Raw genomic sequence first — 17242 nt, forward strand, 5'->3', positions numbered from 1 at the left:
AAAAAAAAACCAACTCAGCTGACTTTAAAATAGATTTTCTTTGATTCCTTGCTCCCCCCACTGCCCCGACCCCCAGAATATTATTTTGTTGGAGAAGTAACTATCAAAAAGTCAGGCTGCAAAATAATCATGATTTTTTTCCCTACCCAAAGGGAAATACAGGAACTCTCCCCTGATTTTGTATATAAGGAAGACAAGAGTCACATACAGGCCCCCACATCACTCGCCCACATGCCATTCTGTTCTATCAAAATAGAAATGGCAGAAGTGGCTTCTTCCGCCCAATCTATGAACTGGTGTGAAAACATAAGCCCGTGTATGCAAAAAAGAAAAAAAAAATAAAAGAAAAACAACATGACAGTTTCAGAAGCTTCAGTACAAGAGTGTATATTTCTGAGAGGAGAATGAGACCCTAGAGAAATAAGCAGGCAACTTGGCTTTTTCACTTGTTTTCTCCTTTTGGAGAATTTAACTGGTTGGGGAAATCTTAAAGGCAATATCCTTGAAAGCAAACACTTAAAAACCAGTTCATTCATGTTGTGTTTATTTATTCCCAAAATCAGCATTCCAAATCGCAGGAAATTATCCGGGGGGGCGGGGAATTTGCTGACATTTCAGATGTGTTGACATCTAATTCTAACTGGTTTGGCAACTTGAAGTTCTTGGTAAGGATTTTTGATGTCTTCCCTAAATATATATATATATATATATATATATATATATATATATATATATGAAGAAAGAAAAAAAGAACCTAATCCATTTGAAATGTGACAGAAACAAGACGTGCAGAGAAAAATATGATTACTCAGGGCTTAGAGAATGTTAACTTTTTAAAACAACTGTATTGAATTCAATAATGATGAATTTTTAAGTTCTTATTCTACAGTGGCTTTTAAACAGCCACTGAATTAAAAATTTTTTCACCAAATTTAGTAGTATTGAGATCACTATGTTCAACACCAAGCTCTTTTTTTTTTTTTTTTTTACGTTCATTTATTTTGAGAGAGACAGAGATAGTATGAGCGGGGGAGGGGCAGAGAGAGAGAGAGAAAGAGAGCGAGAATCCTAAGCAGGCTGTGCACTGTCAGCAAGGAGACTGACACAGGGCTTGAACCTACAAAACCGTGAGATCCTGACCTGAGCCCAAACCAAGAGTCATGCCTAACTGACTGAGCCACCCAGGTGCCCCACAACACAAAGTGCTTTTAAATAAGCTTCGTTGGTTAAGAACGACATCTAATTTTTCACTACAGTTAGGTCCCAATGAGTAACTAGGCTAGGGTCAACACGTGGACCCTCACATGCACACATGGGAATGTTCATGTGAGTGATAGAGATTACTGTGGGTGGCCACGCATCCCTCTCCTCTCTCTAGATTTTTAAGAAATCTAGAGTCTCCTTAAAGAATAGACTGGGTCAAAAGTCCTATATAGCATCAGAATAAGATCATGAATGGGTTAAATTCTAAACAGATCATAATTACAAATGGTCTAATAAGAATTAAAAGAGAAATTACAGGGGCACCTGGGTGGCTCAGTGGGTTAAGCTTCCGACTCTTGGCTTCCGCTCGGAGCATGATCTCACAGTTTGTGAGTTCGAGCCCCGCGTCAGGCTCTGCGCTGACAGCACGGAGCCTACTTGGGATTTCTCTCTCCCTGTTTCTCTGCCCCTCCCTGGCTTGCTTGCGCTCTCTCTCTCTCTTTTAAAAAAATAAAATAAATAAACATTTTTAAAAATTTAAAAGAGAGGGAGAAATTAGATCACTTAACATTCCAATGGCAGTGAACACTTTTAAATTGCCTAAAAGTAAACAGAACTATCTATGTGAACACACTTTCTCACATCTTAGTCTCCTTAAAACACTTTAAGCCTTCCCCAATTTACAGATGAAAATCCAAGTTCTTGGGATGACACGTGAGGGTCTCTGTGAACCAATCCCTGCCTTGGCTTCTCCTCTGCTTTTTCTAAATGTGTGCCCCAGCACCCCCAAATTGCTTGTTTTCTTTACACATTGATGCTGTTCCTCACCATCCTGGGCTTCAGTCTCTCACATTCCCCAGTCTTTGCCTGTCTCGCACCCACTGAATCATATCAACTCACCCCTTCCAGGAAGCCTTCTCTGGTGTGCACAGAGATTTGTTTTTACCCTAGACCCTGAGTTCTATAAGGGTTAGGGTATGTCTTCTCCATCTTTGAATGTCCCCTTTCCATTAGCTTATCCCATGGATGAATCAATGCAGACAAAAGATACCTGAGGGTTCTTCTGTCTAGGCATTTAATGGGATTTTTGTGCACAAAGATTCTGGATATAGTGGTCAAGGAGTGACTCTGATGGTTGGAGATTAAAGCACTGGACGGAGAGTTTAAGGAGTAGAGACAGTGACGCTATGGAATCCTGGCTGGGGAGCTGTTGAAAAGAGATGCACGTTATGGCAGGCGGTGCAAAGCGGGGGGTAGAGCCCTGGGCTAGAAATCAGGAAACTAGGCTACGTCCCCCACCAAGCCACAAACGGGCCACGTAAGTAAGCTGTGTCAGTACCCTTCAACGACTCAGTGACGGGACCTCACGCCAGTTTGCCTCGGACAGTCCTGGTCAATGCCTGCCACGCCAGTGTGCGTGTAGCTTAGCCTTGTCGAGGCTTGGACGATCAACCGTGTGGTTCTTCTACCTCTGGGTTCCTCTCCGAACCTTCTGTTCTGGATCCAGGGAGAGACGAAGGCAGCCACCTCCTCGGTCCAAATCCGGGGCTCCCTCGATTTTGTCACCTGTTCACACCTGAGCTTCCTTGGATGAGAGCAAAACTCTAAGGAGTGCTTCGGTGATGCAGGGGGAGGTGGTGGTTAGGGGAAAAGCTCTGTGCCAGACTGCCGGGGTTCCTACCTTGGTCCTACTCCTGGTAGGCCTGTGACACCTGGCAAGGCCTTCACAGTAGGGTTCCCGTTTTCCTTGTGCGTCACAGAGACAATCCTAGTAGCCTCCTCCTAACATCCCGGAAAACCGTAAACGATGGGAGAAGTGTCAAGTGACTAGAGCAGGGCCTGGCACACAGAACCCATGACCATTGCCATTAACGTCATTCTCCCTCCTCAGAACCCAGTCACCTTTTCTATGCGGACGTTCCCATCCTCTCCCTCAGTTTTACGCATCAATGACCAGTTTCCCCAGCCGAAGGCCCTTCAAAAGCAACAATCACACAGCTGCGGGCAAATCGACAGAGGTGAAACAATTCTTCCAAAGCTAGAGTGATGGAGGAGGTCAGGCTAACCGAGGCCGGAATTAATCAGAATCCCCGGTTCTGAAATCCTGAGACGCAGCGCGGTCCGCGTAGGAGTTATCAGCCAAGCACCAAGCGGTCAAGAAAATACCAGTGAGGACCCATCGACCATGCGAGGAACTCTCTAGCAACGGTCCTTAGTCTCCTTGCCACGTTGTAAAATCACTGTTGCTAAATCACGAGGGGCGTTTGAGAAACACTGATCCTCGGGTCCACCCCAGACCAATGATGTCGCTGTCTCTGGTCGTGGGTCCTCGGCATCGATAGTTTTCAAAGCTTTCCAGTTACTGTGGTTTGCAGGCAACATCCGGAGCCACCGTCTCAGAGCAGCACTTACCAGAGTTGCATGAGCCTCCAGGTCTTGCTAACACGAGGCTCCTGTTAAAATGCAGTAGATTCAGGGGCGCCTGGGTGGCGCAGTCGGTTAAGCGTCCGACTTCAGCCAGGTCACGATCTCGCGGTCCGTGAGTTCGAGCCCCGCGTCGGGCTCTGGGCTGATGGCTCAGAGCCTGGAGCCTGTTTCCGATTCTGTGTCTCCCTCTCTCTCTGCCCCTCCCCCATTCATGTTCTGTCTCTCTCTGTCCCAAAAATAAATAAACGTTGAAAAAAAATAAAATGCAGTAGATTCAGCAGATTTGAGGTATGGCAGGGCATTCTGGCCTTCCGATGCCTACACCCAAAGAAAGATACTGATGCTGCTGGCCTGTTGCAGTGACGGCCACAGTGGCTGAACGCCTACCCTCTTCCTACTTCCTCTCGTGTCACGTTGGTGGGTGACAGTGGAGAGGAGTGAGAAGGGCCGTAGGAAAAGGGGATGCCGGTGATCACATGTAAACCTGGATAGTACGTGATGTCCCCCAGGAGCACGAAGACTCACGGGACCGGCCCTGTGTGCGGGGAGACAAATGCTATCGGGCCCTCAGGAAGGTCTTGCTGGTCTCCAAGGGGATGCTGTGGCCCGAAGAGCTCTCAGGCGGGTGCCAGAGGGCCACCCTGCCTGACCTGTCGCCATCTCACCCCCCTTCTTGTGCTAGCTGTCATGTGTTACAGGACAGAGGACTGGACCAGCACTGGGTCACTTTGGGGGGACCAGACGTCCACCAGGAAAGATTCGATTTCTACTTTTTGGGCCGAGTTAGATGGAACATACATTTCAAACGATAGTAGAATCAGGCAAGGTGAAACAGCCTCTGGCAGACTGGTGGAAGCTTGGGCCGCCATGTCTGAGCACCTAGGGAGGCCCCAGACATATTCTTTCCACCCTGATTTGGAGAAAGGGACTGTCAAGGGATTCCGGTTCAGGCTTCCTTGTCTGCCATTTAAGTACTGAATTTTCTTTCTTTTCTTGTTTTCTCCTTGATAAGACACAAGAATGCTGACGTCCAGACACAGGTCTCTTCCTCAGGAAGAGAAACACAACCCACAAGACAGGTCAGGCACAGGAAGGAGCGAAGTGCCTCCAGGACACCATGGCAAAGCCTCTTACATGTAGCTGTGGCCAGAGAGGTAATCAGCTTATCTCTGGCCCCTGACCCCTCTTCTTACATTCCTGAGAGACTTGTGCCCGGAATCAGACTATCCTTTGTCAGGGCCTGAGACCACAAACCCTCTTCTTCCTAAGGAGAGTTTATAAACTGAAAATTCTAGTCTAACCAAGTGACTTTGTCTATGGCTAGGACGGAATAACGTTAAGGCCTTCCTTTAATACTATTTTCTGTAGACAGGATCTTTTTTTTAGTGTTTATTTACTTATTTGGAGGGAAAGAGTGAATGAGACTAGGGGCGGGAGTGGGGAGAGAGAGAGAGAGAGAGAGACTCCACACTCAGCACAGAGCCCGACTCAGGGTGATACCATGACCCTGGGGTAGTGACCTGAGCTGAAATCAAGAGCCCAGCACTTCACCGACTGAGCTGCCCAGGGGCCCCTGTAGACCAGATATTTTAAAAGGGAGATTTCATTGTTGAAGCTGCTTAGAGGCCATCTAGTCTACCTCTTTAGTTTTATACATGAAGATACTTGCTTTGCGATTTTTTTCTATCTTGCATATTGCCCCTGATCATTTCCTCACAAAAGAATCTTATCAGATGACTCCATATACATTTCTTTTTATTTTTTTTATTTTTTTAAATGTTTGTTCATTTTCGAGAGAGTGAGACAGAGCACAAGCGGGGGAGGAGAAGAGAAACAGGGAGACACAGACTCCGAAGCAGGCTCCAGGCTCTGAGCCGTCAGCCCAGAGCCCAGCGTGGGGCTCGAACTTGCGAGCATTAAGATCATGACCTGAGCCAAAGGCAGAGGCTTAACTGACTGAGCCACTCAGGCGCCCCAGTCCGTATGTATTTCTAAAGCATGGTCTCACAGGAGCAGCGTTCGGTCAACAACAAAATTGCGTCTCCTTTTTGCCTTTCTCGCCCTAATTTCATCTCCCTCAGCTCAAACAGAGTCCAAACTGGATTATTGCTTCTCCTCCTTTCACTGCCTCTTTCCTCACGAGGGTTTCTCCAGCCAGAACCTCGAATCCATCGCCTTCCTGCTACGTCTGCACTGAAACTTTTACTCATTCATGCGCAAACCTCATTCTTCTGACACCTCCTCTCTCCCCAGCCATCTGCCTTCTCACCCTTTTCCAAGCCAACCCGCATAAACTAGGCAAATATTCTTCAAGTTTTCAGTTCAAAGTCTAGCAGCAGTAGCTTTTGTGATTGTAGATACCTAGGTGTAAATCTTTGTGAATATAATGTTTTTACTTACTCTGTTTTCTGACTATTGGAATAATAAGGAATATAATTACATATGGTATCCATAGTGATGTTGGTTAAAAGAATGGTTTTTTTTTTTTTTTTTTTTTTTTTTTTTTTTTTTTTTGCCATGACGGCAGAAAACATTTGGATCTTGCACAAGACAAACGTTAAATGCTTGGCCTAAAATGTCTCTACTCCTTGGTACTATCTAACAGAAGATTAAGAAAGGACTAACGTGAGGCAGGGGTGGACGTACCTCCCTAACTCCCTGCCAACTCCTAGTTGGCATCCCACGGGAAGAACCGTCCTGCCACGAAGAAAAGAGCGGTAACAAACATGGTTTCCCGGTCAGCATTTGGAGTCCTTGTTGTGAACTTTGCGTAAGGTAATGCTATCCGTTACTAAGTCAACGGTTCCTTCATCTCCAGCCACGTGCTGTGGAATCGTGGTCAGAGACCGATTCTGAGCATTCAAAGAAGCCCAGAGACCTCTCAGTTCCGTGAGAATCCAGGACTAAGGACCCACCCCCAACCTGCCAGAAACAAAAAGAAAAATATGGTTTCTGTGATGTTCACACCACGGAGGTCGCTACAGAAGAAATGATTGTTGGAAGTCCACACAGAGACATACTCGATGCCTTCTCTAATGTGTTTGTGGGTAGGTGGAAATGTCTCAGGGCTCCGTCTAGCTGTTTAGTGTTAGACGTGGGAGATTCTGATCCAGGAGAAAGAGCCACCTGCGCTCCTCCCACAAAGGAACTTCCTGCCACCACTTCCGCTCCTGGGCTCTTTCGAAGTCTTCAGTTTCTGTCGTGTTTCTTAAATGGAGAAGGACTCTCCAATCATTGGCAACTGGGGTTGCAGAAGTATGGTTATGGTTACAGTTACACTTGCGGGGCTGGGGGGGGTTGGTAAACAGCATGGATAAAGGGAGTTTTAGGAGCCTTCAAAGGGACTGCGGGCAGGCGGGGGGACCAAGGTGAGAAGCTTATGTTGCCCACGATCTTGAACAGGAAGGAATTAATGTGTCATTTAGCTGAAAAAGGATTCATTACAGACAAAATGGGTATGCTTCCGAAAAGAGGAGGTCCTTTGTTTGTAGTCAGAGACCTGGGGAGGAGCGAATCTACATGGAAAATGAAAAATAAGTGAGATCATAAATGAAAATGACACGAAGCCTGTAAAGCTGGATACGTTAGGAAGGCTTCTCTGGAGTGACTGAGGGTATCTGGATTGATGAGTAGAAGAATAAGAGAGAGGACTGTCCTTAAGTGTTGAGAGACATGAATGCAGGATGGCCCCAAAGGCTGTGTGACTAGGAGTCTGCTGTCCTAGAAAATCAGCGCGATAAGGGGGATTTCAGGTCATCAGTCACTACAGCCCCTGAGAAGGGGAATTCTAGCAAAATAAAATTATTAGAAGATATTTAAGGATATAATTGATGGAGGGGGCAGAATCTGAAGGGTAAAGCATGAAACTAGGGGCATGAGGTCGCTGTGGCACAAAGCCAGAACTAACAGGGCTCTGGAATGGGCAAGGAGAGGCTGACTTGAGAAAAGTTTTCAAAGTAGGATTGTTAACATTTGGCAACAGGTGGAAAGGATAATGCATTCGTGAGGTGTTAGACATTTCAGAGCTTGTGTGAAGATGTATGATCAATAAAGACGGAGGTACCAACCTGGCTGAATGGAAGTGATTCTAGAACTCTAATGCTATAATTTCAGTGGAAGAATGCCCCTCTCAAGAGCTTACTAGAATCTAATATGCCAGTACTTTTCCGTTCCGATAAGGTGATTGGATGAGAGGTTGCGGAATGAACCCTAAATAGGTGAATAGCCAGTCACCTAGAGTCTCCTAGAGGAGAAATAGAATTTCTCCTCTAATTTGATGTCTCTTCACCTCCGTTTGCAACAATCTCCGAGTTAGTCGATGGGTGGTGTGCCGCCTGTAAAGACTTGACCAAAAGCGACATCAGTAGGTGCACGTTAGACGTGCAGAAGCCTTGAAGGCAAATGGAACCATTGGTCAACAGGCTAGCTGTGAGCCAAGCACCAAATGGGGACAACAGAGTCACTTCTTGCCCTCTCTGGAGAGGTGGTAGGTTTTCAGAATTTCGTAAAGTGCATCTACTTGCCTTGGGATAATTGCCCTTGATCTTCCACTGGCCCAAGGCACAGTGAATGTCTATTCATGCAAGAATACCCATTAGGGAAACCCTGAAGTCTGATCTCTCTCTCTCTCTCTCTCTCTCTGTTCTTCATTGTGCAGGTGACATGATCCAGCCAAGGAAGAAGAGGAAGTGATCACAGGCCATTTTTTAAGAACAAAAGAGGAAGAAAACATGAGATACTTCTCTTTTCTATTCTTTTCTTTGTTTTTCTTTTCTTTCTGGTTGGCGGGGAGGTGATGGAGTCAGATAGGAAGGCAGAAAGGACAGAGGATGATATTAAATTTAATAGGAGGGTTTCTGAAGGTAGCTTAATTTGGGGACTCTTCATTTTTTGAAAGGTTTTACTGGACATGTAAAGTTTTTACCGGACAGTTGTTCAAAAACAACTGCTGTCTCAGAATTCGTTCCCTTCTTCTGGCCTCTGCGGTCAAAATCTGGCCAAAGGCCAAGGAAATTTGCATAAACTTGGCGTTAGAGAATGCTTAGGAGAGAGAAAGCAACTTAGGGTCGTCAAAACTCTTCACTTTAGAGAGGAGGGTGCTGAGGACCTAGATAAAAAGTAACCTGCATGAGGGCCAAAGACAATAGCATTTGTCCCCCCGATCTTCTAATTCTCAGTCCGGTGCCATTGTTAATAAGCCCAACTTTCCTAAAAGTATTTTCGTAAACTAGTCATTTTCACCGATTGCTCATCTATTTTGTTTTCCACAGTCTAGACATAAATGTAGGGAGACGGGTGCTGCCGAAGTTGTCTGTCCGCCTCACAGGATAGCAAACTGATTGGTGCAATGAGACAGTTAAGTTGTAAAAAAAAAATATGGGGACATCTGTCCATCTTGGGAGCGAGCATCTGGGGCAGGTCCAAAGACGGGACATAGCAATGTCATCAACATGTCTCCCATTCAAATGTGGATTACTTCATCAAATAAATGTACCTCTTACTTGGGGAGCAAGTGACGGGAAGTGGCATGGCCCTGAGGAGCCCCGAGAACGCGTCGGTACAAAACACCTCGCTGAGTGAGCTCTTATGGTTTAACAAAGCTGACTGCCGGGTGACTAACAATGCACATCCGTGAACCCTACTTTGATCTTCCAAGGGGGTTTTTGTGGGTCTTTCTTTACAGGGTCTTTATTTACTGGGCCTTCATTTTGTAAAGAACATGGGTAACAAGGGTTTACATGTGGGTCAACATGTTGGAGTCTGGCAGCGTGTCACCAGGTCCCGGTGGGTTGGGTGTGGGCCCCAGAGTAGACTGTGCTTGGGCTTCCTAACCTAACGCCGTACAGGAGAAATTTGGCAACAATCGGTAAAATTTGGTAAAAACTGTTCCTGGAATCACAGTAAGCCTTGATTGCCACTTGACCGGCCACCGTGCCGTGTCTATCCCAACACCAGAAAACCTCAGAAAGACCAAGAAGTCTTGAAGTGTCAGAGAAGGCCACCAACTGACACAGCAGGGTGGGCGGCCCACAGGAAGCCTAGGGCAGGCACCGAGAAACCTGCTGTCTTCCTAATCCTTGATCCACTAATATATAGATATGAGCCTCCAGTCTTTTTGGGCTGAGCTGAGAACACCGACCGCCTCCTTTCCTATACCTGCTGCTGCCTGGCTGCTCCAAGCACCTGGTCTCCGCAGGAGCCCCGAGGCAGTTGTCAAGGCGGAAATTCCCCAAATGGGAAACCCGCAGGGGATCACCCACATTTTCCACACCCCGAAAGTGACTCGGGCTGCATACTTCTCAGAGCGATTGTGAGCTGCTGGCCGGAAAGAGCCCGCAGAACTCTCTCTGCGGTTTTGCTGTCCCTGGAACCAAATGAAACCTTGATTTCTGCATGACTGACCAAAGTGCAGCAGCCATTCCAACACCAGAAATCCCTCAGAACCACCTCCCGGCTGGGCATGCACATCAGCCCTTAGGTGGTTCCAGGGTGTCGTGGTAAAGGGAAAATCGGCAGAATACCTGTGATGGGCACTGAATAAACATTACGAGGTCCGCAGGGTTTTGCTGCCTGCGTAAGGCTACGCCAGGCCCTGAGTGGTTAGAAAACAACACCCACCAGTGAGAGAATCGGCGATAATATTTGTACAGGGGCATGTAATTTACAAGCTGCACTCACCCCCATGGTCTCATTCTACCCGCACAAAAATATAAGTCGAAAACATATTAGGTTCTCATTTTCCAGATGAACAAACGGAGTTTCTGATATTGGTGTGCTCCGTGAATGTTTAAAAATTAACTTTCGGGGGTGCGGGGGGGGGGGGGGGGTGGAGCCTGGGTGGCTAAGTCGGTTGAGCGAAGGACTCTTGATTTTGGCCCAGATCGTGATCTCACGGTTCGTGTGATCGAGCCCCGTGTAGGGCTTCTGAGCTGACGGTGGGGAGCCTGCTTGGAATTCTCTTTCTCTCTCTCTCTCTCTCTCTCTGCCCCTCCCCTACTTGAGCACGCACACGCACATGCACACGTGACCGTGTCCTCTCTCCTTCGAAATAAATAAGCTTTAAAAGAAAAAAAAAAAAAAAAAAGTCAACTCTCCAGGGAAAAGAAAGTGTAAGGCCCTGATTTATAGTGTTTTGCCCACTCCACGGCGTAAACACTCCACCACAGCCTTTTCCAAGCCACCAACCGGCCACCGAAGGCAGAGCTGGGACGAGACACGCGTAACCACATGGGCCTCGCAAGGCTGGAGGAGCTGGCCTGGAGGGCTCCGCTGGCCTCGGAGGAAGGAAGCGACTGGGCCAGGGCCACAGGGGCGGTTGCTTCCCGAACCCGCCTTCCCACCTCTTGGTTACACGGCAAAGCAGTAACTGGCCATCTGAAAGCTTTCACTTAAAAAAAAAAAAAAAAGCAAAAATGTATTAGTACGTCAGCAGGGCCGGACCGAAGAAGGTGATGGTCAGGGGCCCCCAACTGGGTGGAAACTGTCATCCCCGGCGGCAGAAGGAAGAGCAACTCTGGTGCCTCATGACCGGGCCGTACGTTCTGGAGTGGTTACCTTACGCACGACCCCCGTTTTCAGTTCGAGGCGAAGACTTCTCCTGTTTGCCTAAACGATCCATTAACCCCATCCTCCCCTCAAATGGGTCATCCATTTCTCAAGCTATTTTCAGCTCCCCGCACCTACTCGCTTGCAGTGCTTGTCATAACAGGAAGTCAGTTTCATATACTGTAATCCCCGAACACGTGGCGCCTGCACGTGGGGAGCCCAGGGGGCTGAGGGAGGAGCGGGGAGGCGGGGCTTCCAGAAGGCCTCCAGGCTGAGCGCTGAACCCACCCGTCCCAAGCCTGGGCCTCTCCCTCCGGGGCCCGGGTGGCAGAAACCAGAATCCGTACCCAGACATTGTTTTCCCTTCTCATGCCGTTGGTGGCTCTTTTCCTTTCTTTCTTTCTTTCTTTCTTTCTTTCTTTCTTTCTGTCTGTCTTTCTTTCTTTCCTTCTTCTTTTTTTTTTTTTTTAATAAAGCATTTGAGTAGGCAGCAAAGCCAGTCAGAACTGTTTATTTATAGCTGTGGATTCTCAATGCTGTATAAATTAGAAATCATTGCTGAATGAGGCCTGCGCCCACTCACACACGCAGGACTGCTATCTGTGAGTCCTTTCACACAGTTTGCCTGTACACAGTCTAAAATGGGAGAAAATGACATGCTCCGAGTCAAATGACGAAGTCACAGCTCAACTGCAAAGCAGAAAACCGGCAATTATTTTTCCTCAGCACAATATGGGGAGTACGACAGGTGCAATTATCCAATATTATTTAACAGCACCGGTTTGTGGTGTAGGGAGAAAATAAAGGTTTCCGTGTCTCAGAGGAAAAAAAAGAGAGAGAGAGAGAGAGAGAGAGAAAGAACCTGCCTCCTGGGCTCCGGTTTCTGCGGATTAAGCTGTGTTATGTAAATTGAAACTGGCCATGATTCCAAATAGGGAATATAACAGCACCTGGCTCCTTGAGCCTTCCAAACCCCCCCCCCCCACCCCGGAAACTGGCAACCTGCGTCATCAGGGCCTTCTGAGCAAAAGCCCCTCACCTTGGAGACCCTCATCCTCCTCCTCTTGAGGCAGCAGCTCCAGATAAGACTGTGGGCAAGGCCAGGTTTGCGGAGCTCCTGTCCCTGAGACGGGAAACCCTCTCCTGCCCTGCCCCTCCGTCCCTCGGCTGAATTAAGAGGAGGTGAAAGACCAAGTGTCCCACAAGGAATCATCAGGGCCCCCTGTTTGGGCCTCCAGCGTGATTTTATTCCTATTTCCAAGCCTTTCCTTCAACTGGTCTCCCTACCTGGAAAGACCTCTCTCCACCCAGCTATCATCGTATAAGCCAGTTGTCCTTTGTGGCTTCCGGCTTTGGTGGGAGCCAGTGCCCAGTCTCCTTAAAAGCTCCCTCGAGCTCCCCAAGACGCAAAGCTCATTCCCTTCTCTGCACCCCAGAGTGGGACGTACCAGTCCCACCCAGTACGACATCTCTCTTCTCCATCCAGCCTCTTGGCTTCTGTCCCCATGGCGGTGGGGATGTTGGAAAGAAGGTGAGCTTCGGAACCCGGCAGACTCCACCCCACACCATGTATTTGCAATCTGGAGGAAATAGTTTACATTTCTGAGGCCTGGTTCTTTCAAGTCACACGATATTACCTACCGTGAGTGAATAAGACTATTTAAGTGGTGGCGGCATCCAAGATTCTCCATCCCACTTGACTCCAAGCTCATGGAGAACTTGAGCCATGTAGGGTTGTCTGCATCCCTCACGAGGCCTCGCTCTGTGCCCTGTGAAAGTACTGGAACTATGTACAGAGGATTGACTTGAGGGTTGGTTACAGCCTCATAATCATATGGGCATCGTCACCAGGGGTCTCCCCCTTCTGCCAGAAGCTGAGACTGTTAACATGAGAGCTGCTGTTTCACTTAAGATACTCTCTCCATGTTCGATCCAAGAATCCGACGGGGCGCCTGGGTGGCGCAGTCGGTTAAGCGTCTGACTTCAGCCAGGTCACGATCTTGCGGTCCGTGAGTTCGAGCCCCGCGTCAGGCTCTGGGCTGATGGCTCGGAGCCTGGAGCCTGTTTCCGATTCTGTGTCTCCCTCTCTCTCTGCCCCTCCCCCGTTCATGCTCTGTCTCTCTCTGTCCCAAAAATAAATAAACGTTGGAAAAAAAAAAAAAAAAAAAAAAGAATCCTGTTAACAGTGATGGTCAGGTGATAGTTTCATGGGACCCGGAAGTAGAAAGCACATTACAGGATGAAGCATATTCTGTAATCAAAATATCAAGCATAATTTTTATTTGATAAAGGGGAAAACCAGACAAGGAATGGCTTGGGGAATAAAGATTGCACACAGATGGAGTTCCAGATCGAATGACTGGATAGCCCTGATTGCCCCAAGGAGCACCTACATGGCACTAATCCAAATCAGGGAGACTTATCCCTAAGAAAGGGGACCACTGAAGACAAATCGTGTTTACCTCAGCATTTATCTTCCTTCCCTTCTCACCCCTTTCTCACAGATGATCGCTCCTATCATTGAGTCTTGGTCTAGTCTGACTCTTCATCTTAACTGACGCTTCTTCAGCCACTCCCAGGGTATGACTCTTCGGGACCGTGGAAAAGGTCTCCGGTCTTTCTGCCACTCCAAATATCTCACTAATATACAAAGCAACCCTTCACCTGGGTAAAGTATTCCACTGGACGTGGAGAGACACCTTTAACACATAACTGAGAGAGGGGACCCATGGACTTGCTCTCATTCATGTTCAATGATCAGTGAGAGATATTTGGCCATCTGAAAGAAAGTGTTCACATGGGAAAAGGTATGCTTAGCAGAACGGAAATGAGGATTTGGGAGAAAAGGAATAGGTTCAGAAAGGGTCAGCTGCAGACTCCAAGAACAAACTTGCCTAGTTCACAATGGTTTACCATGTGAGTTGCCGATGCCTGGGGGTGGGTTCCTGGCTCTCCGTCCCACTCTGCAGGAGCTAATCTTGGGTTAGTGTGCCCCAAGATAGAGCTAGACAATGATCTTGGCCACTGACGGGTCAACAAAACTCTGCAAGCCTTTGGAGGAGTGGAAAGAGGAGGCACAGCTGTGACACGCCATTCTCGACGTTTCTAGTCTTGATTGTCTGGCTGGCACTACCGGAATTTAAATTTGCTTTATAGCTAGAGAGAGAAGTTAGTGCTGGATTGTCACCATTCTTAAAAAGAGAGGAGGCAGAGCAAAGGAAAAAAAAAAAAAAAATTGGACTCCATTGGCCCTTGAAGAGCTTCAGCCTGATTGAACTTCCCCGAGATTCCTTCTTACCCAAACATCTTCGCAACCAGTCCCAGACCTCCTGAAGTGTTCAAGATAGACTGGCACCTATTAAAGGTACACTGAGTGGCGTTGAGGGCAAGGGGCATGACTTATTCATCACTGTACCCACCCATACAGAGAGTACGGTGCATCACACGCTATGATGCACTCAGATTTAAATAACATGTTCAGTTCAGTCAAGGTGGTGTGGGAATTTAAACCCAGATCCATCCAACTCAAGGCCCCCACAGTTTCCACTTCACCAAAGGCTTTTAGTCTTTCCCGACTGATACCTCAGAAATACACTTTACATCACGACTCTGTAGAAACACATACACGCACTTTTAATAGGTGTGACAGACCATTCTCTATCCTATTATTTTCTGTTCTATTACCTGAAATATTGCCTGAAATTGTGACCATTAAAATTGATTTCTTTTTTTAAATGTTTATTTATTTTTTAATTAAAATAATTTTTATCATTTATTCTTGAGAGAGAGAGAGAGAGAGAGAGGTGGGAAGGGGCAGAGAGAGAGAGAGAGAGAGATACGCAGAATCGGACGCAGGCTTCAGGCTCTGAGCTGTCAGCAGAGAGCCCGACACGGGGCTTGAACCCAGCCACCGTGAGATCATGACCTGAGTTGAAGAGTTGGATGCTCAATCAGCTGAGCTATGCAGGTGTCCCCTCCTTAAACTGACTTCTTGATCCAGCAATAAGGTTGCAACGAACGACATAGCACTCCACCGTTCAGTAGGATTCATTCATTCATTGAGCAAGTGCCTACTGTGCCTGGGTCATATGCACGCATGGTCTGAGGACAGGGACGAGGTGCTCACTGCTCGGGCCACTTGCATTGGGGTTAGGGGTTTGCAGCCTTTCTGCCTGTAGCGTCTGTGGGAATATAGAAGTGAGCCTTGCTTCTCCCGCTCGCTGTGTTAACAGCTGCTCTGCTAGACTCAGCCCCTCTGAGATGCAGACAGGAAGAAGAGAAAAAACATTTCCACTACAAGAGCTTACAAAACCTTCCGCTGAGGCTTAAGTCTGACCTGAGCTGATACATTTGGTGACACTGTGGGGATTTGTTTTCACTCAACACTTAATTTTATTAAGATTCAAATTATGAAGTTAGATGAAGTTGAGTTAAGAAAACAAATACCGTATGACTTTTACCTTGGCAGGAATCCGATATGTGATGATGAAAACTCCCAATCTAGTTGTGTTTTGTTCCATTGGAAAATTTTCCTTAAGTATATTCTAAAATGCACTCACATTGCCATTTTATATGCACGCATTCTCTCATCTTTGCCAATTTGTAAAGTCATGTGGTTAAGTAAAATTCTTTTTTTTTTTTTTATAAAATAGATGGCATTGGCATTGCCTGTATTTTCCTCTGCTAGACTCTAGTCTGGCCATTTCGACCTTTGGGTGCCCTCACCTATCACCAAACAGAGACGAAGAGGCCAAGAGATATGTCTGCAGCCAATTCAGTCATGGTCTCCCTGCTCAACAGTGGTGATTTCTGGCTAAACCTCCCACCATGGGGAAGAAAAGGCCTGTTGCAAATGTCCTTCCACCTCACAGATGAACTCTGTTGGGCCCACCTGGGAGCCATGTTGAGCCCTGGGATAACTTACAACGACGATAAAGAAAGATTGCTGCACATCCTGAGGGGTTTAATGAAAATGTCACATGCACGTAAATCTTGGTCCTGTGGTTCCTTATTGGGAAAGAGATTGGAAGTACAACTCTGGGATGAGGGTGGAGGGTCTCCAAAGATGAGAGCCAGCAAGGCTCTAAGCCATTCATGAGTGAGTGTGCTTCTGTCTGTGTTACAAGGAGGTTGTGGTCATGTGCCTGAAATCTAAGGGCAGCCAGCCCCTTTTCCCTGGCTGGTGGGTGGAGATGCCCAGTGTGGGCAGCTCTTGCATTTGACAGGTTGCCTTACTACCTCTCACCTTGCCCCCTTCTCCACTCGACATTTGTCATGTCACTTCATCTCTCATAGGGTCACCCTTGAAAGACCCTCCAAGGACCAGTGAACATCAGGCTAGAGTGTTTATCCAGTATATCTGGATAGCCTCAGTTAACATTTACCATCGCTAAATTTAAGTATATTTATAATATAATTTAAATATATTTATAATTATATTTACAATATATATTCGTTTATAGTTGCAACAATCTAGGAGTAGTACAGCCATTATTATCTTTATTAGTTTCCCAGGGCTAGCACAATAAAGGACCACAAACTAGGTAGCTTAAAAACAATAGTTTATCCTCTTCCAGTGCTGAAGGCTAGAAGTCTGAAATCAAGGTGGCAGCAGCACATGCTTCCTCCGAAGGCTCTAGAGAAGAAGCCTTTCTTCCGATGGCCCCTGATAATCTTTGGTGTGCGGCTGCACTGCTCCAATCTCTGCCTCCGTCTTCACATGACATTCTACCTTGCATGTCTCTGTGTCTCTTACTATGGCAGGATTCTGAAATCGGTGTCCAAATCTACCTCTCCTTTCTCTTTTAAAGACACCAGTCATTGTCTTTAGGGCTCCCCGAAGCCCAGAAGGATCTCATTCAGACCACCCCACTGCAGAGATGTCCCCCATCGCCTAGTGCACCCTCCCTGGCTACAGGGGCAGTACCTGGGGGAGAAAGATACAGGGCCCCAGAGTTAAATCCATCTGCACCATGGAGATGCCAGGCTCTCCCCCCACAATGGTGAAGCAGGAGAAGTAATGGCTTTCCAGATGAGGCTCTTCAGTTGGAGGAAGAAAAAAGAGGAA

At 47.1% G+C, this 17242-nt stretch overlaps 1 protein-coding gene across 1 annotated transcript in view; it reads left to right on the top strand.

Moving 5' to 3' along the window:
• The window catches only part of LOC123608030 (androgen dependent TFPI regulating protein), a 64285-nt gene extending 55946 nt beyond the window's left edge, over positions 1-8339 (top strand). The window contains exon 7 of the mRNA XM_045497397.1: positions 8288-8339. Within this exon, the coding sequence (XP_045353353.1) occupies positions 8288-8322 (35 nt within the window). The 3' untranslated portion in view covers positions 8323-8339. The remainder of the gene's footprint in view (positions 1-8287) is intronic.
• Positions 8340-17242: the final 8903 nt, after the last annotated feature.

Source organism: Leopardus geoffroyi, chromosome B2 (genome assembly GCF_018350155.1).
Source record: "Leopardus geoffroyi isolate Oge1 chromosome B2, O.geoffroyi_Oge1_pat1.0, whole genome shotgun sequence".
NCBI lineage: Eukaryota > Metazoa > Chordata > Mammalia > Carnivora > Felidae > Leopardus > Leopardus geoffroyi.